Source organism: Pteropus alecto, unplaced genomic scaffold (assembly GCF_000325575.1).
Source record: "Pteropus alecto unplaced genomic scaffold, ASM32557v1 scaffold166, whole genome shotgun sequence".
Classification (NCBI taxonomy): Eukaryota; Metazoa; Chordata; class Mammalia; order Chiroptera; family Pteropodidae; genus Pteropus; species Pteropus alecto.
The window spans coordinates 8,051,614-8,079,208 of record NW_006439757.1 but is presented as its reverse complement, the minus strand read 5'-3'; the positions used below and the strand labels follow the sequence as shown (position 1 = coordinate 8,079,208).

General features: G+C 33.6%; 1 protein-coding gene and 1 pseudogene across 26 annotated transcripts in view; one reads left to right on the top strand and one right to left on the bottom strand.

The window, feature by feature from the left end:
• The window catches only part of MARCH1 (membrane associated ring-CH-type finger 1), a 574,299-nt gene that overhangs the window by 212,123 nt on the left and 334,581 nt on the right, over nt 1-27,595 (top strand). For 21 of the 26 annotated variants that reach the window (XM_025050350.1, XM_025050351.1, XM_025050341.1 and 18 more), the window contains one exon: nt 19,867-20,075. The exons of 2 other annotated variants lie outside the window; for them this stretch is intronic. In XM_025050350.1, coding sequence (XP_024906118.1) covers nt 19,867-20,075 — 209 coding nt within the window. Of the gene's footprint in view, nt 1-19,866; nt 20,076-27,595 lie in introns of those variants that run through there. 3 more of the 26 variants (XM_025050356.1, XM_025050355.1, XM_025050366.1) reach the window with 3 other exon arrangements.
• Nucleotides 4,839-5,415, bottom strand: LOC102880774 (annotated as a pseudogene).

The following is a 27,595-nucleotide window of genomic DNA, read 5'->3' as shown; positions in this document are numbered from 1 at the left end:
TGTCAACCAAAGAAAAGCATAATATTCTCATATGCTCAAAATTATCTTCTCTTACTATCTCTTTTCCTTCCAGAAACTTCCATCAGCTCCTGAATGTTTTTAATTCACCACTCTAATCTCACAGTCTCAGCAGAAATTTCTTGTCATAGAATTACTGATTCATTCATGCTGAAAATTATGTTGCAGTTATTACCAGTGCCACACAGATTTATGTGTGATATTATATTATCTTAATCGCTAAACAGAACCTGTTTTATGTCTTATCTCCTCTGCTGTGCTGTTTCCTCATGCTTTCTTACATATTCTGCAATGCCTCATATCATCCTGGACACTGAGTAAACATCCCGCAAAGTCATTTAATTGTAAGTAAAAGATGATCACACACACTCACATGTCATTTATGATCAGGGTGAATCTTTTGTGTAAAGGCAAATCTTTCACAGCAAATGTTTCTGTAAACAGATAGTTTGATTTCACTGAAGAAGGACGTGATGATAGATGGCTGGTTGTTATACAAGGTTGTTGTACAGCAGCTTTACATCTGCACTGACAGAGTTTATGATGAAGTTTTTAAGGAAAGAATATTAAAAATGCTTTTGCTGTACTTGAAGGTTATAAAACAGTAAAAAAGGTGTATTAGCTCCTGCTTTAAATTTTTAAACAAACTAGATTCTCACTTTTTTTCCAAAAAGCCATCTTTGGGGAGAGGTGGTTTGCTCCCTTTGTTCTATGAAATAGTTTCACTTGTTACTATATTAAAATAATATTCTTCTCAGTTCTAAATTTAAAATGGATGTTTTATAAAAGATGATTAAAAGTATTGAGAAATATTATTTATAAATAGAGGAAACAGTAACAGATATATTTTACTGTATAATGTTTTTCAGAAAATATAGCCATCCTCTAATTGGTTTTCCCTTTTCTGTGTGTTTTTTGCTACTGACTATTATCAATTTGTCACTTGTAAAACCTTTAGAGAGAGAGAAACAAGAAAGGAAATAAAAAAACCACTTTTTCAAAAATGATTTTCTCAAAAGAATTCAATGTTAAAAGAAATTCAGTGTTTTAAAAATCTCACATCCATTAGAAATAGAGCATTGTAAGAATTATCTGTGGATTTAACAGCATTTGAAACTGTGAAGTATATGATGCATTTCTTGTAGGACTTCAATGGCTTCTACCTGTAAATCCTAGAGTAAACTAAAAAATTACCCTAAGTACCGTCATCAAGTAACCCTAAATTTACAACTTATTAATCACTTAATAAAATTCCTACAAATCAGTACAAAACAGGTGAAATTTAATGAGATTTAATATGCTCAGTGGTATATGTTTACAGACATTTTTTTAAAGCAGCGTTGCCTAGTAGTACTTCCTGAGACAATGGAAATCCTCTGTCCCTTAGTATACAGCCAAGTGATCACGAGCCACATGTGTCTGTTGAGCACTTGAGATGTGGCTTGTATAACTGAGAAAGTGAAATTTAAAATTTTTATTTCATTTAACCTCTCGTGACTAGTAGCTCCTGGTTCCTTTTAGATATTTTAATTTTTTAGCCATTATACTTCGATCTTTGTTCTAATTTGAGTAAAATTTTGTCTATGGTCTTTGATAAGGATCAATACTCATTTATTTCCAAATGTACATACAGATCTTACAGAGCTGTTTGCATATATATAATTATTTTTTGTTGAACTCACTTGACATGTAGAAAAATCGTTTGACCACAGATGTGTGGGTGTCCTTGAAAATTCCCTATTTACATTGACCCATTTGTCCATATACTAATACCACACAGTTTTGATTACTTAGCTTTATATTAAGTCTTGAAATCTGGTAATCTAAGTTCTTCAACTTTGTTCTTATTCAAATTTGTTTTTCTAGTTTGAGTTCTTTGCATTCCCATATATGCTTTATAATTAGGTTATCAATTTTTATACAAAGCCTACTGGTATTTTGCTTGTAATTTCATTGACTCTATAAATAAATTTAGAGAGAATTGACATAGCAATATTGAACTCTAAAAAACATATTTCTCCATTTATTTAAATCTTTATTTTCTCTCAGCAATATTTTGTAGTTTTCAGTGTATAGATCTTATATACACTTAAATTTATCCCTAAGTATTGTTTTTTGGGGATGCTACTGTAAATGATGTTTTTGGAAATTAAATTTTATCATTGTGGTCAGAATATACAAATAAAAATTGATTTTTTTTTTTGTTAGTGGACTTTCAATTCTGTAATTTGCCTTAATTCACTTAGTTCTAATTGCTTTCTGTGATATTCCTAAGGATTGTTTACTTACCTGATAATGTTTTCTGAAAACAAAGACAATAATGACTAGAAAATAATTTCTTAAGAGTGATTATCCTTGTCTTCTTCCTGATAATAGGGAGGAAAGTATTCAGTTTGTTTGCTTGTTTAATCAGTAAGTGTGATGTTAGCTAGAATTTTTTAATAAATATTATTTCTCAAGTTGAGGGAGTGTCTTCCCTTTTCTTCCTAGTTTGCTAAAATTACATCGTCAACAGTTGTTGAGTTTTATCAAATGCTTTTTTTCTATTTATTGAGTCAACCATGGTTTGTTTTTTTTGTTTTTTTTTTTCTAGTCTTTACTGTGGAGCAATATATTAATTTTTTTATTATTAAACTAACATGCTGAGATAAGCTTCATTTAGCCATTATTTATTACTATTTTAAAATATTTTTGGATTCATCTTGTTATATTATGTTAAAATTTTAGCATTTATATTCATATGGCTATTGGCCTTTAATTTTTTTTCCTTTGGAATCCTTGGTATCGGGATAGTTTTTTTTTTTAGTTATTTATTTGTTTATTTTAAATTTTAAAATGTTATTCATTTATACAATCCATGAAGTGATCCCCCGCTGATTACTCCAGCACCCATCTGGCACTACACACAGCCATTACAATAATATTGACTACATACCTATGCTATACTCTAAATCCCAGTGACTGTTTTATAACTACTAATTTGTACTTCTTCATCCCTTCACCTTTTCACCCAACCTTCCAGCCCTCCTCCCCTCTGGTAGTCACCAGTTTGTTCTCTGTATCTGTGAGTCTGCTTTCATTTAGTTTGTTCATTTCCTTTGTTCCTTAGATTCCATATGTAACGTGAAATCATAGGGTATTTATCTTTCTCTGTCTGACTTATTTTACTCAGCATAATACCCTCTAGTTCCAATGTTGTTGCAAATGGTAAGATTTCATTTTTTTAATAGCTGAGTATATATGAACCATAACTTCTTTATCCCATAATCTATTGATGGGCACTAAGGTTGCTTCTACATCTTGGCTATGATGAATAGGGATAGTTTTGATCCTGAAAAAACAGTTGGAGAAATGTGCTCTCCTTTTATATATTCTGAAAAAAATGTGTGTAAAGCTGGTATTTATTTTTGACTCAAATATATGTAAAATTCCTCAGTATATCATCTAGATCCAGCGTTTTTATTGTTGGAGAGTTTTAAATTATAAATTCAATGTATTTAATAGAGATAAGATTATTAAGATTTTCTATTTGTTTTTGGGTCAGTTTTATTAACTTGTTTCTGTCAAGGGATTTGAATATTTTATTTAGTTTGTCAATTTTATTGACTTAAAATTGTTCATAATATTTTCTTCTTATTATTTTAATGTCTTCAATATGTAGCGATGTTTCTTCTTTCATCCTTGTTATTGGTAAATTAGAGGCTTTTTAAAATATTTTTCTTGGTCAGTCTTGCTAGAGATGTATCAATTTTATTTATCTTTTCAAAGAATCAGCTTTTAGTTTCATCGATATTTTTCTATTATTTTTTTAATTTACCAGCATTCTCTATTTATTGCCTTTCATTTACTTTTCATTTAATGTGCTTTTTGAAATTATTTTTTAAAGTTGAATATTAGACCATTACTTTTAAACTTTTTTTCTTCTCTAATATAAATCTTTAAAGGTTTAAATAATTACTCCTTAAGCTACAATATAAGTGCATCTCACAAATTTTGATATACCATATTTTCATTTTCATTCATTTTCCAATGTTTATAAACTGCCCTTGAGATTTATTTCTTCTCTGGCTTGGGGATTCTATTGAAATATATTAATTGATTTCCAGTTATTTAAGGATTTTCCTATATCCTTGTTATTGATTTCTAGTTTTATTACGTTATGATCCAAAAACATATATTTGATTTCATCTCTTTTAAATTTATTGAGTTTTTTTTTTTTTTTATTGCTCAGGGTATGATATATCTTTGTGAATGTTGTATATGCACTTGAATTTCTGTTCTACAGTTTTTGGGTGAAGTCGGTTGACAGTTTTTTTTAGAATATCCTTATTTCCACTTTTACTATATTAATTACACAAAGAACAGTGTTGAAATCACAAATTGTAATTTTAAATTTGTCCACTTCTTTCAGTTCTCTTATTTTTTTCCTTTACTTATGTAGAATTGGTTATAATGTGCAGACATACGTTTTTTATATATTCTTAATGAATTGATACTTTTAACATGAAAAGTATCTATTGCTAGTAATATTCTTTTTGCCAAATTCTAGTCTGCCTGAGTTTTAGTTCGTTCGGAATAGTGTTTGTATGATATATATCTTTTTATTCTGTGAGCAGTCATCTGATTTATAAAACAATGCAACATTTTAAAATGATACAAAAATAACATTTTCCCAACATCAAAAAGTGAGTCTATTTAACCATACTCAGCACACACAGAGCAGATGTGTGAATGGAATAATAATTCATGCTGTAGCAAGTTGAATGGCAACAAAAAAAAAGTTGGTTGAAAGAAAGCAGAGGAACTTTATCTTTTAAGAATTAGAACCAAGGGCCTCCATTATATTTTGACATCCGCTCAATGTTGTACCTGTGGTTAGACATGTACATGATGAGAACTCCAGGGATCTTCCTGATTCTTCATTTAAGATCGTTGTCAACCTTGGCAGCAATGTAATACTTGCAGTGAGCACTCATCTGCATAGGTTCCTCTGTGTTTGCATGGTAGTCATTCAAATCTTGGAACCTTGGCAATCCTTAGAGCCACTCGATATTTCTGCCCCAATTTCTCAATTTCAGCCATAACAGAGTCAGTTATACAAAGGATATACTTGACATACAGACAGTTTATCATTGACTGCATTAAATCCAGTTTGGCTTTAATGGAAAAGTTGATAAAGTTGGTGTCAATCAGGATGTGGTAAGGTGGGCCCAGCTGTGTTATACTGGAAGAATAAGCAAGAAGGGTGTCAGGGGGGACTTCTCTTTCTTTGAGTGCACTGGGATCTTTCTTTTCTTTCTTTTTAGGTTTTAATCTATTCTCCTCTTTAAGTCTCTCATCTCTGTGACTGCATTCCTTTATGGTCCCATACTTCCTTGTTTACTTTTGCTTCCCCATGTTCACACCTCACCCTTGTTTCCTTCCATGTTATTTCTCTTGAAATACTTTTACCTATGTATATCTTTATTTAACAGTTTTTATAGGTTAAATGTATTTAACCTGCGTGTCTTTACATTTGTTTTTGGTTTTTTTTGTAGACTACATATAGTTTGCACTTATTTTATTTATATAATCTTACCATCTCTGCTGCTTAATTGGAGTGTCTAGACAATTATATTTGTCTAATTAAGTAAGTAGCAACGCCTTTGGATTATAATCTGTCATCCTGCTGCATGTTTTATTTTCCCATCTGTTTTTATTCTTTTTTCCTTTTTCCTCTTTCTTATTTTGGGTTGTGATTTTTCAGGATTTAATTTTATCTTTATTTTTGACTTATTGCTATATCTTTTTATTTTATTTTATAGTGATTTTCAGCTTTTAACTATGTATATTCAATTGATCACCCTCTACCTTCACACTGATTTACATGAATACCCTATTATCATACATTTTAAGAACCTTATATTGATATTTTTTCTTATTCTTCCATCTATTCTTTGTCTTACTGTTTGCATGCATGCATTTATATATATTATAATCTCCATAATGCATTGCTTTAAATGCTCTATTTTAAAATGTGTTTTAAATGAGACAAAAATGTCTTTTTTAGTTACTCACATATTTACTATTTCTGACACTCATGCCTTGGTGTGGATATGAATTTCCATCTGGTGTCATTTCTGTCTGAAAAACTTCCTTTAACATTTCTTGTAATGCAGGGCTGCGAGCACAAATTTTCTGTTATTATTTGTGTGAAAATAATTTATTTTGACTTAATTTTTGAAGGATATTTTTATTGGTATTTAATTTGGACTTCACAGTTTTTTTTTTCCAATGGAATAAAGATAATTTGGTGTGATTCTTATTTTTCTTATATGAAATAGGTCTTTTTCTCTCCAGCATTATTTAAAGATTTTCTTTTAGCTAAATGTTTTCAGAAATTTGACTTTTCTGTGCTTGAGTCTGATTTTATTTCTTCACTTTGGGGTTTGAAAAGTTTCTTTTAATGATTGTAAATTCAGGGAAATTTTTGACTTTATTTTTTCCAACATAATTTCTGCACCTCCTTCTCCTTTTCTTCTGGCTCTCCAACTGCATGAGTGGTAAACTGCTTGATTTTCTCCCATATGTCACTCTTTTTCTGTCTATTATTTTTTAGCCTCCCCATCCTGCCCTCAACCCCTTCGTGCTTAAGTTTGGGTAGTTTTTCTGTTATGTCTCCACTTATTTTTTCTGTAATATCGAATTTGGTTTTAAATCTATTTTGTGAATTTTTCTTTCGGGTATTGCATTTTTTATATTTAGAAGTTCCATTTGGTTCTTCTTTACATTCTGAATTTCTTTTCTTCTTATGTTTATATTTTTCTTTAAGCCAATTTATAATAGCTATCATAATGATTTGTCCACTAATTCCATCATCTCTGTGATTTCTGGATCTGTCACATTGCTGACTTTAATCCTGGCTATGAATCATATTTTGCCACTTTTTATGTCTTGTCATGTTTTATTTAATGCAGGATATTCTGCATATTTTATTGTCAAGAATTTAGACTTTGTTATTATATGCCTTTAAGAGTGTAAAAGTTGTTTTGGCAGTCAGTTAATTTACTTGAGGTTTAATTCGTGTCTTTAGAGGCTGGCTTTTAAGCTTTAGAGAGAGTAGCTAGAGTAAAATTTACTCTAAGGCATAATCGTTTGGGGATCTCTGCTGAATATCCTGTGATTCTACAAGTCATTTCCTCTCTCACTTGCTAGATCTTGAACCCTGTGTACACAGGGTTTTGTTTGGTTTATAGCTCTCAGGTAGTTGTTCTTTTGTTCCTCTGTCTTGTGGAGGCTCATCTCACAAACATGCAGATTAGTAAGTAGCTAAAGACTCCAGAGGAACCTTATACAAATTTCTGGAGCTCTTTCTCTATACGTACTTTCTGTTTTTTTGCTCCACAAATTCCAGCCATGTCCATTTTCCTCCACCTGAATTACTATCACGTCAACTTAGACAACTAGGTTCTAGTTTTGTTTTCTGTACCAGAGTCCAGAAATTGCCTTTTGGCAGAAAACCGGAGAATTGTAGGAATCATCTCATTATTTTCCCTTTTTCAGGAATCATGAATCTGTGCTGCCTGGTCATACAATCGCTGGACTCATTCGTGTAGTATATTTTTTTCCAGTTTTATATTTCTTTGCAGTCATTTATAGTTTACACAGTAGGAGAGAAAGCCTTAGAGCAATGGAGAAAGCCATCCCCTCATCTTGGTTTTTTCTTCTTTTTTTCCTATCTTAAAAAAAATTATTAAAATATAGTTAACATACAATATTGTATTAGTTTCAGGTGTAAACATAGTTATTCAACATTTATATACCTAACGAAGTGGTTCACCACAATGTGTAGTAACCATCTGTCACCATACAAAGTTATTACTTTGTATTGTGTCACTACTTTGTATTGACTATATTGTCTACACTGCATATTACATCCTCGTGACTTATTTTATAATTGGAAGTTTATATCTCCTATTTCTATTCATCTTTTTTCACGCTTCTCCCACTGCAAAATTTTTATTGATGTCATACACCATTAAAAAATGTGAAGACCTAAACAATAAGCTAGCAGTGAAGAATTTTTTGAAAGGGTAATAGTATCAGACCTAGATTATAGAGAGATAACAGTGAGATACATGTAGATGGTATTTTAACAGGAGAAAGGAGAAATCTTTTTTCCAGCTTCATTGAGATATTACTGACACATAACATGTGTAAGTTTAAGGTGTACAACATGATGATTTGATACACATATGTATTGCAAAATGATTACCACACTAAGGTTAAACACCTCCATCCCCTCACAATTACTTGTGTGAGTGTAATGATAACATTTAAGATTTACTCTCTTAACAGCTTTGAAGTATATAATACCATATTGTTAATTATAATCGCCAGACTATACATTAGATCCCCAGAATTAATTCATCTTATAACGGAGTCTGTACCCTTTGACTGACATTCCTCCCATTTACCTTACTCTCTAGCCCCTGGCAACCACCATTCTACTCTCAGTTTCTAAGAGGTCAACTTTTTTAGATTCTACTTATAAATGAAAATATACAGTATTTGTTTGTTTTTTCTCTGACTTATTTCACTTAGCATAATATTGTCAAGGTCCATCCATTGTTGTCACAAAAGACAGAATTTCCTTCTTTTTTATGACTGAGCGTTTTCATATATATAACATTTTCTTTATCACTGATCTTTTGATGGACACAGGTTGTTTCCATATCTTGGCTATTGTGAGTAATGCTGCAATGAACATGGGGATCCAGATATCTCTTCAAGATGATGTTTTTACTTCCTTCGGAAAGATAACCAGAAGTGAGATTGCTGGATCATATGGCAGTCCTATTTTTAACATTTTGGGAAATCTTCATACTGTTTTCCATAACAGCTGTACCAGTTTACATTTCCATCAACAGTGCACAAGAATTTTAACCTCATGCTTCTTCCTTTCTGGTACTGCCTTCCTTGCCTCTTATAGCATTACTTGATTCTGAGATTTCCATTCTGCATCTAGGTGTTTGTAACTTAACTTTTTTGAGTGCTTAGAATGTGCCATGATCTGTCTATGTGCTTAAAATATGTTATAACTACATGCTTTTTAATTCTTTATCTATTTGACTCAAATGAAGTTATTAATTTTTTTTAGTATTCTCATAAAGGCTATCTAACAGCAAATGGTTGCCTTTATTTAAAAGTAATTTAAGATATAAATTATATATTATCCTCTTTTTTAAAAAAGAAAAATAGAATGTTGGACAGTATGATTGCAGATGCATTAAACTCTGTTCATAAGTAGAAATTTTACGTGGTAATTTTAATATGACCTAAATGGCCATCATTTTCTTTCATGTCTCATTCATTTGCTAATTATAGCTATTTTTAGAAAAATGATCTTTGGGTACTTGCAGCCTCTGTTACAACAGATGAAAAATCAGTTAATTTAAAAATTTTAAAGAGATCTTTCTTTTTATTGCTTTATTATATTTATGTTATTCTCTCTATATGATATTAAACATTTTATTAGGTAGTTCTTCTATGAAGGAAAAGATATAAAATTTAAAATTATATATAAAGTTCATAATAGAATCATAGTTCACATCGCATTTTATTTTCAAACCAACTATAAGTATTTGTCCATTGTGTAGTCTGGGAATAAGCATTCTACTCAAGTATTCCTTTTTTCTCAATGTAAGCTCCACAAGGACTAACAGAATTATTTTTATTCTATCAGACTCAGTAATTGTATCAGCAAATATTCCAGCCCAAATAATCTAATTTATTCTAAGTATTTTAGATAAAGTTATTCACTTTCTCTGTGTGTATCTCCTTCTCTTTCTTTATACATTTATGTTCACTGAATGTTTTACATAATTTATCAGCCAATGCCTGCAGAGCTCTTTGGGTAATAAATTAAGTTTGTTTTCTAATAGTTAGGTACTTCTTATGATTATTTGGCATCCATAGAGGTGCCATCTGTGAAAAATTTCAGGAAATAATGTCTTGTAGAACACGTTTCAGTTCAATATGTATAATCTGGCATAAAAATAATTTAGAATCTCTATGTTTCAGTTATTTTTCAACAATTTAAAGTTAACTTTCTAGATTTTTGACCTGTTAGTACTCTATTTACTACACATTCTTGAGGAAATGGCCAAATACTATAGGAACTTGTGATAGATACAGTCATTCTGCCCATTTCTATGAAAGCAAAGACATTTTTATAGAGTGCATTGAGCTGGGTGTCATTGTAACAAACGTTTTAAAAGCATTAATTGATTGCTTGGCTTTGTGGCGTAGATTGCAAGGACAGCATAATCAGGGTACCATGTTGAATCTGATCAGCACCTCACACAATCAATATTGTATTTGTTCTGCAAATTGATAAATCACTGCTCTCTATTAACATGTTGTTTTAAAGGTGTTAAAACAACAAGCAGAGTTAAATATAATCTTAAATCAGTCATGGACTATGTATGGGAACTTGGGCAAGTCACATATCCCTCAGAGCCTCACTTCCCTTCTCTGTTAAATAGAGGTAATAATTCTGCCTAGAAAGATTAGAATGAGAACCAGATTAGGTAACATAAATGTAGAATGCCTGATACATTATTTGGCAGCTAGCAGATAGCTCAACAAATAGTAATTACTATTGTCATCATTATTATTTTCTACAATATGATAACTCACATTTATAATAATGATATTAAGCTACTGCAGTCCTCTGATCATGAAAAGTTACATTGTACAAATTACAGTTTGGGTAAAAGGTATATGCTATTTTCTTATAATTCTTAGTTTTTAAAAAGTGCTATTCAATATAGCATATACATTTCCATTTAAGCTGCTTTTCTCTGCTCTCTGCTCTCACTTCATCAGCCTCTCTGTCTTCCTGTCCTTAGCTGTGTCCCATGGACTTGATGCTCACTGTTGTCATCTAACTGTCTTGGCTCTTGTCGATGGTCATTCTTACTTCTGAGAAAGATATGCATTCTCAGGACCCGACAAATACTACTCCTCTACTAAGACTCTGTACTACAACCCTCTGTGTGCACCTGGTCCTTTACTAGCACTCACATCTTATGTATTATATACTTTATAGGTTATCCCGGTTTTTGCCTCTCATGTGGGTCGTTTCCCTGTTGAGCACACCCGCCTGTTCGCGGAAGCCTAGACATCCATTGGAATATCATTTCCACTTTCCTGGCTATCCAAGTAGCAAGTATTCCTTGATGCTCAGGTTTCAGTAGTTGCCTTCCAATTTTTATGCACCTATTATTTGCCTTTCACCAGAAAGTGCTTCTACTGTGAAAAAAAACTTCGCTAGCTTTAATGAAGAATAAAATCTATTGTATAGAGCTAACAGCAAGACTGTCTGAGTGCTTTTACTACCTCTGTTACTCAGCATTCAAAATGTAGGAACATACATGTATCCTTCCGAACATTAGTTTCCTGTTTTCTAGAAAGAGATCATACCTATCATAAATGTCTGAATATGGAGTAGGTAATGTTTAACCAAAATTGCTTTCATTCATCAAAAAACTTTAAAACTATAAGCAAGAAACTAACGAAAAAGCTAAGGTTTTAGTTGTTTCTTACTTTCCATTAGGGCATTAATGGTAAATTAAAATGTTGATGTAATATTTTCATTCATATCATAATATAAATTAGAACATAACATAAATTTTAAAATAACAATTATGCAAAGAGACTAGTAAATTTGCAAACTTTTTTCTCTGGGACCATCATATTAGCTACTTAGAGTTAATGAATAGCTCGTTTCTTATTTTATTTACTTATTTATAAAAGTCTGTAAGAAATATAATTGCTAATTTAAAAAAATAAACAATTATATTCTTAAAAGGATTAACATATAGTTTGTATGTTCAGTGGTCTCTTAAAATATATAGTTTAACTGTGATATGCCCAGTTATTTTTTTAGCAGCTCACTGAAAGTGTATTATTTATACACTTTTAGGGGAGGATTTATGGTAAAAATGATTCAAAATACCTGTCTGTAGGAACAAATTCCTTTTGGAGGGCTACTGTAATGAAATACCAAAAGCTAAGTGGCTTAAACTACAGAAATTCTAGGTTGTAGTTTCAGTAGGGCCTTGTTTCTACTGACAGCACCAAGAAAGCATCTGTGCCAAGCCATCGCTTTTGACGGTGCCTTGTCTTGTGGCAGTGTAACTCCAAATTTCTCATGGTGTTTTCCCTACGTGCATGTCTGTTTCTGTGTCCAAATTTTCCCCTTTTTTGAGGACACCAGTTTTACTGGAAGGGGGCCCACACTATGACCTCATTTTAAGTTGGCTACATCTATAAAGACCTTTCTCCAAATAAAATTATATTCTGAGGTACTGAAGGATAGGATTCCAATGTATATTTTTTGAGGAGACATAACTCAGCTCATCACAGGAAATAGTATGACTATTGAGAACAAATATTAAATTCTGATGGGTTCCATGTCTCATTTCTAAAAGTCTACAAGGAATAAACACGCTGATTTAAAAAATAGGAATAAGCAATTTTGCTCTCAGAAGGAACAAGAGACAGTTTTGTAAACTCGATGGTCTCTTAGAACACATTGTTCAATTGGGGTTTTACCCAGTTATTTCTGATTTTATTATTTTGCATAGAAAAAACTAATCCTCAAGGTATAAAAACTGGGAAATTAGTGGTCACCTATTATTGAAGGTAGCATATTTTCCATCTTGTAAAATATTTCTTTAATATATAAAACTCTTTAATAAAATTAGTAAGTATAATTTGCATTTTAAAAGTTAGAAAATAAATTATAGGTTAGTTTTGTCAATTTTCAAGTTCTGGTTTCCAATTTAAAAAATACTCTAATGACTTTTAAGGGTGGCTGAGAAAAATTCTGAGTGAAATAAAATAGATATATGTGCATCTGATAGGACCACCTTGATTGAAGATGCTCTCTATAGGGGAAATGTTCTCTTGGGTTTGGCTAAAAATGTATGGGTGTATATCTAAAAACAAATATGAAAACCAATTTTCTTATAGTCAATCAGATCTTCATTTCCTCAGTAATATTCAAAATGTAATTTTGACTATGCTCATACATGTCTACTGGAAAATTAACCTAACTGCCTAAGTCTGCTGATTATTTTGGAACTTTAGAGATACAGCAGCAGAAATTTTAAAATGTAATCTTGTGGTGATAATTTTGTCATTATGAAATCTGCCAGATATGAAAGAAGAGTATATAGATTTAATTTTCTGAATTTTGACCCATCATTTCCTATAGGACTTTCTGAAGTACTGATTATAATCGTTTGTCATAAATACCATTTATTCTGAAAATAGTAATAGTAATAACATTAGGTTTATGATACTTGATATTTTTCATCATTAGTGGGCTATGAGAATAAAAAACAAGGAAAAATTAGGTGGTCCTCAAATTTAATAATTATTCCTCAAATAATAAAAAATTAGATCCTTTAGAAATTTTTAAAAAACTTTATTAAAATGAAGTTTCCAAAGAAAGATACATGTGCTTCACAATTATACTATAAAATATATTTCTCTCAGAACAGCTAACAGTGAAAAAAATAGATGCATACTGTACATAAATATATTTATTGCATAGCTTGTTTTTACTTAGAACATATCTAAACTTTATACTCATCAGGTTGGGTCAGAGCCTGGTGAAATGGCAGAAGTTTTTGTGAATCAGGAGATTGTTTTGCTTTGATTCTGTCATCAACTAGTCTTCAATTCTGTCAAAACATTCAGTCCACTGGGACTTAATCTGGTCATCGGTTAAATGGTAGGGTACTTTCTAATTTTCCTTCCAAATATAAAATTCTGTGATTCTATTTTCCTCTTAAACTGAATGAAGACTAGTAATGGAAATTTATAAGGAATACAAATAAATAATATTTGAGCAGATACATGCATCTCTACATCTGGACTTAAGTTTTAGTTGTGAATCCAAAATAATATTATTTGTTTTGTGTTTTTATGCACATGTGCATACAGGTAGGGGTGTGTGTGTGTGTGTGTGTGTGTGTGTGTGCACGCTTGATTAAGAATATCAGGGCCAGTTCTCCTTTGCTTAATTTCTTATTATGAGTACTGCAGGTAGAGGTGTGTGTGTGTGTGTGTGTGTGTGTGTGTGTGTGTGTGCGCGCTTGATTAAGAATATCAGGGCCAGTTCTCCTTTGCTTAATATCTTATAATAAGAAGCACTTAATTAAATTTGCTCTTTGACTTTCTGAGACATTAAGTCAGAATTTTGACATGGATGAAGAGAAACTGCTGTTTCCCTCTTTAAGTCATTGAAAGGCTGAGAAGAACTGCACTGCTTGGCTTAAGAAGCATGGGGTTTATGAGGCCCCTGAAGATGCTGACAGTGAAGTTCCAGAATATATAAGATGAGGGAGCATCACTGCCCTGTGTGAAAATTCCTCAGAGAGAAGACTGAAATGCAGAAGCAACAAGTGACTTGAAGACCTTGACTCCAGATGCCACCTCGTCCTTTTGAGATGACTGCTTTACATTTTCTAAAGATATGTGAGGGAAGTAGTTATTTGCCCTAAGAGATTTACCACCGCCCTCCCCCCCCCCATTTGCTTCTTGTTCAACCAGATATACTAACATTTTGAAAGTTGTGGAGAACATCAAAATTAACTTCTACATTTACATATTTGGGGAATAAGACTGGATTTAACTTTCTTTGCCAAAATAAATCTTGATTTTTAAAACAAGATTTTAACTTCTTTTGTCAAGAAAGTAATATACAACATAAAAATTTGATATTTTTTTAGTCCTAAACTATGTCCACAAAGCTAAATAAATATTAATATATGCTTATCTTCCTTAAATTTTTTGATTACTTCTAACACATCATTTTTTGGAGACTAGAATGAAATGATTTTTTTCTTTCCCTCAACAAATTAGAAGGAGCAAAGATTAGTCCTATGAAGTTAATAAGGAGATTGTTTCTGATGATATTCTTTTGTTATGAGCATAATATAAGGAATAAAAACTAGTACAACTGACTGTTTCATTACCTGCTGTAGTTATTCCATATCTTATGTAGCTGTAAGGATTGCTGTTGATTCTCCAAAAGACTGAAATCAATTCCTTGGTTCCATTTTAATATGCTTCAGCCTTAGAAAATAGATGTATCCAAAATTAGGACCAACGTGTTCCAGAGAACAAAATCCAAGATCTTGAGGATTTACCTTATGTTCACGTTTGAAGGTTGATCATCCAGTTGCTTCTGAAAGGTGTTCAGGGACAGAATTTCCACATTAAAATGATGTTCTTCTAATTATAAAAGATAGTCACACATGCCAAATATAATCATGATTGGATTCCAACAATCAGACAGAACCCGGGAAAACACACCACTTTAGAAATGCTTCATTACGTTGCAGAATTTTATAAACCAAGAACTAGCAGTTTTAATTTTTTTTCTGTTTTATCTTTTCCTTCAATATTCCCATTGATCTTGTTTTGTTTGTTTGAATTACTTGCTGACTCTTCTATATAAGTATATGCTTCAGCATTTCCCCAATAAAAATAGCTTTTAAATACAAGTTTCTTTCTCCTTCTCTTTTGCAAGATATCATAAAGTTTTTGTGCAGTGATATCTTGCTTCTATATTCTTTTCGATAACCTCTGACAGTGGCCCTGTATGCTGGAACATAGAAAACCCATTTGATCAGCTTCCCTTGCTTTCACCAGGGATGTGTTAGGAAATATCTTTTCCCCGACTCCAAAAACCTTGTTTCTATTTTCAAAATCTACTTAAAGTTCTTATCTTTATCATTTCTATGTCCTATATCAATGCATTCCCAACTTGGATATTGCTTTGCATAGATTTCCCTTTCTTTGGGTTCTTGGCCTGGTTTCTTCCCACTCTCCTCCCAAGCTGTAATCAATATCATATTCTAATGGGCATACATGGCCTAAACCAATTGATAACTTTAAAGAAATTTTCTATGTTATTTAAAATAGTGTCCTGAATGCCCACATACCAATCACTCTCATCTCTATGCCTTAAAGTGACTTTATCACCTTATGTCTACCAAGTCCCCTACCTGGGCCCAAATTTTTCTTTAAGATGATCTATTTAGATCTATGATGATTTCTTGATGCTTTTTTTTTTTGACACATTCAATGTTTTATATTATATTTAAAATATTGATGTATTGTGCTATATATTTTTCAAACCGATTGACCTGTGTATGCCATATCTCCCTAATGACATAACAAACTCCTTGACTACAGAGATTGTGCCACGTAATTTTGTACATTACTTCCTGCTCTTTAATTCCTAGCATGGTTCAGATAACTCAGAAGTTGACCAATAAATGTTTGTTGAATTATTAGTCTGTCTATTTAATGTATTAGCAAATGTCTTTTTGGTTCCCTGTCTTTGCCTAATACTGTATTTCTTTTCTTGCTTAATTACAATATAAATAAACCCATTAGAGGGCTGTTTTTTTCTCTCAAACTTTGCAAAGTTGAGGTAAGTCTTGTAGTAGAAGATCAGATGCATATTTTATGTTTTCTTTTTAAAGCAGAAACAACCTAGGCCACTGAGAGGAAGGAGAAGCACTAAATCAGAACCTCTTAGGGAAAACTGAGGCCCTGGTATTAGAATTACGAACCACAAATGCCAAATTTAGGAGCCAGAGGCTGTAATTTAAGTACTGTTATCAGAGCCAGAGGGCTGAAAACTGGAAAATGGAAGCAAGACAAATGTAATTCAGGCACGTGTATGGAATACGGTCAGGTAGAGAGTGAATATTCCAGGAGGGTCAATAGTTTCCACAAAAATCCAGTTTGGAAGTCTTGATCATGATCATGTATTGCAGTTGTATATGTAGATACAAATTAGTTGAATGATTCCGGAATCCATGTCTTCCCCGGACATGGAAGAGCCAGTGCCTGGTGGTGCTCACTTGCTAAATGCATTGCTTTTCATTTATTCCGTGGGATTCAATTATTGCACAAGATGGACCGTGCTCTCACAGGAGAAATGCATTCCACCTCAGTTTTTTAGTTTTAGATTGTTATATGAGTCATCCCAGAGAGACTTCTGCTTCCAGTTGGCAGAGAACTTTGGGAGAGGCTTAAGGAAAGGCGTTAGATGAATGTGAGTCATTGACCTTCACTGATGTGTTCCAGGGTTCCAGGGCAGGAGAGCAGAACACATGAAGTGTTAAAAGCTTGTGTTTTTCTTTCTTTCTTTTTTTTTCTTTCTTTCTGATGCAGCTAGAAAATTTTAAAAGCTCAATTTGTACAATACTCGGTAACTGTTTATTAAACATCCTGGTTATTAATGATTCTGGTTATTTCTGAAGCATTTAGTTGAAAAGATATAATAAACTTTCTCCTATTTAAATGTGTAACATACTCTAGGAAGTAAATAACCTTTTTTTTTTTTTGAAATTCAATTTATTTTCTAAATTTGCTAACTGAAATAACTCGACCACATAAATCAAATTAATTTGAAATTCACATCTGATTTTTGAAAACTCTCAAAGTAAACAAAGGATAAACCTCACACACATAATGAGGTAAAGGATTAAGACAGCCATTTCGTTAATTCAAGCTAAAAAGCTTCTTTCCTATAACTTCAATGAATATTTTAAGCAAAAATATTAAAATCTAAATTATCTGAAATGCTGCCTTAGCTTTTCATGGAACTGTTCATGGATGTAAACACTGACCATATTACTTTTCTAAACATATTCATTATTTACATTTCAGTATTTGTCACACATTAAATTCACAGAGTTCTATTTCGAGCCTTCCCTTAATTAAGACAGTCATTCTAGATAGAGGGATTAAGGATTATTTTTAAAGTAAGGAAATGCCCACTTGACAATTACAGGGCACGGATGTGATCCTTAAGCTACATAAATTTTTAAGCATTATCAGCTTTGGACAAGGCATTTTTAGAAGAGTTTAGATTTTAGTCACTTCCTTAAAGCTTCTGTACTTCACAAATACACACTGTAAACTAAGAGTGATGATGAACAAATACCAAGTTCACGGCCACTTGACTCTATTTTTACTATTTAAAGCAAGAGATTAGCAACTCGATATATTTTAGCTTATTATTCTAAGGTTATTTTATAGATAAACCAGTGATTCTCAGAATTGGTTTGTATCAGAATCATCTGTGATATTTTAAAGAAATGTCCTCCTCAAGTTCCCACCATAGCCCTGCTGAGCCTGAATCTCTGGTAAAGTGAGTTTCAGGTACCCAAGTGTTAGAAATTCTCTCCAGGTGAGCCTGATGGATGATAGAGGTGAGAGCTACTGCCAGAGCTCATGTAAGAGTAGCTAATTTAAGTTAAAAGAAACACACAGACCAAACTTGAAAGTACATTGAAGTTTTGTTTCAGCAAGTATTTAAATTAAAGATTTTTGAGCAATCTTTACACTGATTATTTTTGTCTTAATTGCCAATGAGAGTCCCTACCCTTTTCACTTTTTATGTCTATCCCGAGTTTAAACAGCTTGGAACATCATATAAAAAATGGCATTATTGTTGTGGAATACAAAGCTGATTAAAGGTGAATTGCACCTAGAAACTCCTTTGTGATTGGGAACAAATTAGAACTTACAAGCAGTGCCCGAGGATGTATAAAACAACAGAGTTTTGAAATTTTGCTTCTTTTGGAGTGAAAAAACACAAAAGATAGTGGGAGATCTGATATATTTGTAAATATAAAGTGCATTTACCTAAAATGAGAAAATTCTGTCTTTTTGAAGATATAATACCTAAACAAAGAAGAAGTAATCACAGGGGAAAGTGATTTTTTTAAAAGTTGATGTTTTTTGAAAATTCACTACAGTAAGAGATTGATTTTTTTTTTTTTTGAATTTGAAGGGTAGAAATTTGGATCAACCATTTATTTTTTCCAAATTGTATAACTATTAAGAGTTCAGTAAAGTCCTTAGCAGAGTCTGTTTCCTACTTGAAAAATCAAGGAGAGGCTACTACTGATGCTAACAAATATATTTATATATTTCAGAGAGCACAGTTACCATAAAGCTGAAATGAGTAGTGTGGTGGTCTGTGTCTCAGAACGCTGATGCCTTCTGCCTCCTGTGGCTGATGTCTTACTAAGAAAGGTGCAGGAATGGTTAGCTCTTTTTTTATGACCAGCCAAAGAAAGACATTTATTTGCACTTGTTCTCAGTCTGTCGGCTCTGTTCGTCTGTCCGACTCCCTCCTCCTCTCTCTCCCTTCCTCTCTCTCCTCAATGCCCTCTCTCTTTCTCTCCTTATTTTTAAACACTTCATTCAATGCTCTTCACTTCAAGGCACATCCTTTGACCTAAGCAGATTACTGGGAAGGCATGGAGGACACAGCCAGCTAGCCACGCTTTTCAAGGAAGAGATTTGGCTCCAAATAGGACACTAAGCTTTTCAGCCTTCTGCTTATTTACTTAGTCAGCAGGATGTGGTGTCTCTGGGTGCTTAGTGGACTCCTGGGGAATCAAGAGAGAAACAAAAGCAGAAGTGGCAGCCGCTGCAAATGTGGGAGTCTGTGTCATTAAAGGAAGCAGTTGCTAATAAGGGCCTGTGAGACCTAGGTTTCCTTGGTTTCCATGACAGTTATTAGGTACCATAGAAATTGAATTGTCTCCCACAATGCTGTTAGGGGAGACGGGGTGCTCCAGTGACAAAGCAGTGCAGTTATGACTTGCAGTAAATCATCCTTTTGAGAGGCAACACTCCCTGGATTATTTGCTCTTGCATTTCTTTAAGACTCCCTTTCAGCGTGTTTGACATTTTGGCCAGAGACCCTGGCTTCTGCTGCACAGTGTCTTAAACACTATTTTTCCCCTTTTTGTTTAGAACTGAGCTTGGCAAAGCAAGGATATGAACAATTGTGCAGGTGGGCTACTCAGGGTGAGCGAAGAGATAAGACATCCAATCAGGGACTGGCAACCTGCAGCCCTGCCAGTATGCCCCTCCACCAGATTTCCGTAATCCCAGCACGGGAGACTGCCAGCAATGGGAGAAGTTCAATGGGCAGAAACAAAGAGAAGAACAAGGAAGTCGAGGTAAGAGGAGGTTTGATTTGATAAAATAGGACAGTCAAACCAACTGTAGCCAATGATGCTCTTTGCGCCACAAGATGTGGCTAAGGCTTAGAGAGCCGGGCTCCCGCTCTCAGTGTGTGACAGGAGTTTGGAAGAGAATCATTTGTAACGAACAGGAACATGATAAATGTAACCTGTATTTTCTGAATGAAGAAAGGAGCCAAATCCAGAAGGACACTTGCTGCTTGACAGATAAAAACTTCTGCTTCTTTTTCTAAACAGTGTACAGAGTCATTTTGGCCTTTGGTGGCTCATGTGCCACAACACAGCTGTCTTGGATGGCTGTGGATATTGCTGTCATCCATTTTCAGACAGTGGGACTGTTGATGTTTGCTAATTTTACTCACTGCCCGATAAGTTAGAATGTTTGAAAATAACTTTCTTAACAAAGTGACAGCAAAGCCAGAGATATGACAGCCGTGTCACTGAATATATCAAATGAATTAGGATGACATTTCACTGCCTCATAGGATTTGTCACTCTCCATATACGTTCCCAGGGCATGCATGTATATGACTTTTGTCTGATGTCTGTTTCATTTGTGATTTTTTTCTTCATGAAAAAGAAAAGCATTATTTGAAACTTAAACTTATGTGGGCTTGAGAAATATAATAGTCAACTTAATACCTTCGGGCTTTATTTTGCAGTGGAATTTAGCAGTTGTTGTTTTAAACAAACTGCTTGAAAGATCAGAGTGTTTTAAGAAAGAGATTGAGCAGACTCAAGGATATTGGGTGAAAATATTATAAACGTTGTTTTGTTTGCCTAAAAGGGGGCTCGAGATAGAATGCCAGATACTGTAATCCTCGTGTCTCCTTAGTGTAACTGTTGTCTAGACCTCAGGTCTTACTAGCTTTGTAGAAAGTGAGCTTTCTCCACCTCCAGTTCTGTATATTAATATATATTTTTTTCAAGAATATGTACTAGGGACTGAAGGGGCAAGGAGACAAAAAACCAACCATCAAAAGCAATGGGAGTGGAGTGGCAAAGGGTACCTAAGAGGTAGAAAGTGATAACCTCAAACACACCTTCACACGAGAAAAGATATTTTTAGCCTCAATGTACTTTATTTGAACTGACTTTGAAATGTCATTGAAGAGCAATGAGATCTTGATGTGGCTGGAATTTGTACAAAACTTCAGGTTCGTCTAATATAGTATGAGATTCTTTTACCTTAGTAATTGCCCTGCCATAGGCACACTGGGAATTTCTGAAGTTTCCGAGAATGAAAAATTTTTGTAAAGTCAGGAAACTTACAGCTTAGTTTAATTGGAAATTCTCTTAAATATGTCTTAAAAATAGGTAATGTGATTATTAGAACATGAAAGAGCTATCTCTTTAAATTATTGGCATGGGGTGGGGAGTGAAGGACACTGACCAATTCTGAAATAGGTATGGAATTTCTAAAAGCAAGATTTACAAAAGTTATACATTCATGTCTTTACTCATCATCCAGGTTCTTTGGATGAATTTAAGATACAGGAAACTTCATAAGATGATATTGGGTGGCAGTTTCGATATATGTAATGATCGGCTTCTGAACACTGTTCGGAAATGAAAACACTGTTTCTTTTCCAAACCCCCCTTCTTTGGCATTAGCAAGCATCTCATGTTGTTGATATCTACTTGGTGATGAATCAGATAAAGCTGGGATGGCTGGCTTACGTGACTTTTGAAAACAACCAAATAAACTTGGTTTTTTCCATGTTAGAAATAATAATGAATTATTCTACATCAAGTAAAAATAGCCTCAGTCTTTATCCAGATATTGCTCTTAAACCACATCTTTAGACATCTTAATAAATCTTTTAAATACGTATTCATTTTGAACAGCTGCATTTCATTCAAGGACAGACATACTTTAATGTGTCACAAGGCGAATCAGTGGGCATTCATTTTTTTAAAGTTTATTTTAAATTAAATTTTTGAGGGTGACGTTGGTCAATAAAATTAAATAGGTTTCAAATGCGCAATTCTATAATACATCATCCAGTTTAGATATAGATGATATTGATGTTTAGGGGTAAGATTCAGGTTCATCTTCCAGAGACCTCAGCTCTGGAGGGTGTTTGTACAGTTAAAGGACAGGGCTTCGGCCTTCCAGTCCAAAGACAGGATTTCATTGTCACAGCTTGATCATTAGATGATCAGTCTCTTATGAAGTGGATAGACTAATCAGAGTTATGAAAGATTTATATACAATGCAGCTGGTCAAATTTATTAATTTATATCTGGAGATAATTTTTTTTTTTTTAAGTGATGGAATACTTGAGTGCAAGCTCCAGAAAAGTTTGAGAAAGGAAATTAGAAATCAGACATTCCTTTTTAGCTTGGAATTGATGACGAAAATGAAACGGTTTGGGATGGGGATAGCTCATCTACACCTTGCGAAAGTCACATGTTGGGAAAACCATTGGGCAGATACCTCTCTAAGGAGGTTCATAGCCCTGGATCTCTCCTGACCTCTTTTTCCCTAGCAGAGTACACAGACTGACCAGTTTAGCATCTTTAAATCTCATTTACCTGCTTTTCTAAATGGGCCTTTGTTTCTATTAATCCATTTTTTCCTTCTTTTTTTAGATATGTAAACACAACTAATTAGGCTGCAGTTAATTCACATTAGGCACTTGGGCCAATCTGTCTCTTACAGGGGTAATCAAATTCTTAAAACTCTAGTAGCAACTTAATTTTATACTCTATAACCAGAAATTATGATTATGTAATTTTCAGTATTTAGTCATCCTCTAGCACATACTCCTTATAATTCTCTGGGATTTATAAGCAGATGTCTCTAAAGCCTACTGTATTTCAAATGTAGGAATGAACCAGGTATCAAACCAAGGGTGCTAACTGTCACCTGCATTGTGTGCTGCCATATATCTGTCAGCACAGAGCTGGAGGTTAGACGATGGAAGTTACATAAGAGGAGAAAAGAGGCCATGGTTCCTTTCCTTCGAACCTTTCCTCATTCACAAACTGATGGACCACGTATGGCAGCCATGCTTTAGAAAGTTGTTGGTAGGGGGAAGGGGAGAAAAACAAAAAAACGAATTTTGTTTATGTGTAGAATTTTTCTTTACTGCTTTCATGATTTTATGATATTTATTTACTTTAGTTTTTCCTGTTTTTCTTCAAAAAGAATGTTAACTCTCCTTTTCTTTTTCTGGGGTATCCCTTTCAAGATCTTCTGTTTGCCTTTCCAGTGACAGCCCCATGAGCTACTCTTCCTGGCTCACAGTAGCTGTTGGTCTGTTAATTGGCAATCCCTTTATAAACTTAAGTGATCTGAAAAAAAAATATGTCTGTTTGATATATATTTTTCATTTTGAACATAGTGGATAAATTACAGATTTATTAATTCTACTTTTTATTAGAAAATCATAAAAATTAAATAACATATTTAATGTAAGGCCATAGCCTAATTTGAACCAATCTCATTTCAAATTTCAAATTCTATATGTTTCTTTATAATTAAGGTACTATAACCTTTTCATATTTCTTAAGCAAAATTTTATGGAATCAAAGGATTCCAGAATCAGAAAGTCCCTTATAATTCTTAATCTTAGTTCCATAATCAAAATCCATAGAGAATAAATAACTTGCCATTGTCACACCACTAGTTAGTGATAAAGTTGGGACAAAACCATAGGCCTCTGACTGCTAGTCTAGTGCCCTTCCTATTACAATTGCATTTAGCAAGTTTTTGTTTTTTTTCCTGCAAGGCATAGAATTATAATCTCAAAACTTAAAAAGAGCTATATGACCCCTAAAGTTGCTAACCTCTCCGTGGAGGAGTTTGGATTTCTTCTTGTTAACAGTTATCTGTTATGACTCATAAGGTCAGGTGAAAAATAAAATGGGACCTATTTCTATAATATATGTAGAATTAATTTTATTAAAAATTTGAAATAAAGTAAAATTAAGTAGTCGTGAGCAAAATAATAAGGAAGATGCCGGACTGAGAATCAGGATATCTGAAATGGAATCCTGGCTTCGGCAAAGCCCTTTAACCTTGAGTAAGCCATTTAACCTCTCTAACTTGTCCCCTAGAGGAAATAAAAAAGTATATTTACTAGTAAATGTAGATCTCATTTCAAAGATCAGAACATTTTATTTTCTTCTGTTACTCCTTTAATGTAATCATGTGGTCATGCTCCACTCTGGGCACGCAAAGACTCGGGTTGTCTTCGAAGGTGTACAGTAGATCCTAGACTAACATTGTTTCACCTGACGTCATTTTGCTATATCTTTGGTGAGTTGCCATAGGAAATTAATTCTTGCTTCTATCCATTAGCCTATGGTACAATTGGTTTTGTTCTACATTGTCTCACTTAAAGCCATAGAACTTATAGACAAGGTTAAGTGAGGACTTGGTGTGTTTGGCTTCGGCAGGATAGGACTGAGCAGTGGACACTCACCTTTAAGGGGATACCTGTCTCTGCTGTGTATTATCCATTCTACCTTCTGGTAACAGTGCTCAGAGAGCCAGCTCTGCCCGTTCTCAGCCACATGGTTCAGGATGAGCTTTGATTTGCTTTTACCAGTCAGCGTATCACAATAGTCTGTCACGGTAATTCATTCAGGGATGGATTCATAACTCCTTCAGAATCAGTGGCATGCACTGAGCCTTTGGGACTTTTGGTGAAGACAAGCCTTATTGGTTCTAGAAACGTTTGGGATAAACTTGCTCTCTTCTTTTGGATGGTTTGCATGAGGACATGAGGTCTGGATCCAGATACTGTGAGGGAAAAAGTTGGAGCTTCACTGGGACCAGAGATGCTCCTGAGGCTGAAGTTGACCTAGAAACAGGCAGGACGGAGAGAGAAAGAAAAAATTCTGAATGACTTGGTTGAGCCACTTGGTCAATCCTTGCTTGAAACCAGTCCTTGTTCAAAACCAAACAACTTTCCAATGCAGTAATTCAATATCTGTTCTTTATTGCTTAAGCCATTTTTGTTGTTGTCATTGCTGAGTATCACTTACAACTTAACAGGGCTCTGAATGATTCTCCTTTGCCAAAAGTGTAGTTACAGTAGTTTCCGGCATTGTTACCTGTACAGTGACTGACTTCTGAAATTGAAAATGGCTGAGATTCAGGTAAAACAATCACAAACATTAACTTGAATAACCCAGAATGCTCTGTATTAACCAAGTGAAATACACCTTTAGCAGATGTAAAGCAGGGGTAGAAAGGCTAATTCTCTTTTTCTTTCCTCCAGAAGAGCACTTTTTCAACTACTCTCCTGAGACTAAATTGAATGAGTCCCATGTGCTTAGAGTGAATTCCATTGAGTATGCTAATGGTATTAAAATACTTTCATATAAGGAAATTTCCATTTTATTATTTGCTTTCATCAATGAAATTAGCATAATTCACATCAATTTTTCTTGTTTAAAACAGATGTTGTAGGTAATTGTATTAGTAAGTAAGGCAGAATAACGTATTTTATTGACTATTAAATGAAAACAACTAGTAATTGCTGATATACCTTGGTAAGTATTTTTAAATTGTGGGCTCAATTAGGCAGGTAGATTGTTAAAGCTCCTCCCTGATGTGGATTTAAAAAAATTATGAATTCATGGTAATCTAATGAGACTCAGTGTGATTATTATGTTTGAAAGATTATTGAACAAACGTCTCTTTGTGGCAGCGTCTTGGAGCATGGAAGGAGCAGACATAGTTACACGTGTTTTATTAATCAGGATTGTTAGAACTTGCTGATTAACCAACATTTAACTCAGTTCTTTGCAGCACAAAAGAAGCATTGGCAATGCCAACATGGATTTAGAATTTCTCAACTTCGGGTACCGCTGAAGGGGGAGGATTGCAGTCTGAGTATTGCTTTCCTCCAGCTTATACCTAGGAGTGTCACCCCGAGTCACTTGCAGCAGTCTCCATGACCACCATGGGAGGATGAGAAATGACATCTATTCGATACTCATTCTCTTGCCTGTCTCTGCAAACCTGTTAAATAATTGAAACAGGCGTGACACGAGGATAGAACTGGTGATAAGACTTTGCTCTTAAAAGAGTGAAAAGGAAACTTAAAGAAAAGAACAGAGTATTGTGGGGTGAAGGGTATCTGACTTTTGCCTTTCTGTCTCTCACTTTTCACTCTGATTATCCCATTCATCAAATTGTGCAAATCTGGATACGGAAGGCAAAGAAAATTGCAGAGGGATCTCTTCAACCAACCACTGCCAAAGAATACACATTCAGTGATACAGAGGAACATTTTGAATTCTTTAGGATTTGTACTTTTGATGTCAACATCAAAAGAAAATTTCTTAGGAAAAATATTTGGCACCAGGAAACCACTGGACGTGCAATGCTGCAGGGCTCAGAAAAGCTCACATGTAAAATACAGAGTGAACAAACATTTGTTAAGTGAGCCATCAGCTTATATGTTTTCACGAATGATCAAATTTTTACAGATAGTAATTATCCCTACCTGTAACTCTAACCAGGTTTACTCCTAAACAAGCTACATACAGTGGTGTATGGCTATGAAAGCTTAGTGACTGAAAGTGCTATGTTTAAGTTGTATAGACTTTGATTCGTAACACAGTTTTAATTTCCAAATTTATTCAAAATTAATTTTCATAAACTTACAAAATATGGAACAGATTTGTTACTGTAAATTTTAAAAAGCTTTAAAAATTTAAATTCCAGCAATATGTTTTACTTTAATACTAAACTACTTACTCTGTGACCATTTACTATGAAACTACTGTGGTCCATTCAAGTTTTGGAAGAATTGATTTCTGCATACAATTAGTTATACATTTGAGTATTCACCTTTGACTATCAATGTTACCATCTGACTCAGGCATTCTATTCAGTGTCCAATGAGAGTATAATAGAAACTTTATGCTTTAGTTTAGAACAGATCTCTTGCTTGACTGTGTTGAGAGGCAACTGAGTGAGGTGGTTAAAAGCATGTGGCTGGAAGGAGACTAACTGGGTCCAAATCTGAGCTGTGTCACTTCTTAGCTGTGGGACCTCACTGAGATTAGTTAACAGTTCTATGCCTCAGTTTCTCCATGTGTACAATAGTGACAAATGTAAGGACTACCTCATAAAACTGTAAGAATTAAAGTGAGTTAATATTTCTAAAGTGCTAAGAGATTCACTGGGACAAAATAAACACCATTAAGTGCTTGAAAAATGAAAGTACTAAAGGAATTAATTCCCTATGTTGACTGTATTTTTATCAATATATTTTATTATTTGTAGTAAATATGACTAATAGCGTCCATTAATGATGAAGTGATGAAGAAATATTTAAGGTTGCATGACATCATAGATTGAGCTTTTTATAATAGCGATGATAAAAAATGAAAATAAAAAGCTAATTTATTGCTATTTAAAGTTTGCCAACACTCTGACTTTTACGGGTGTAGACCATGTCTATTTGCCTTATGTTAGTGAAACCTGACTATATGACTTTTCTTTGCTGTCTTAACCTCAACGGCTGCTG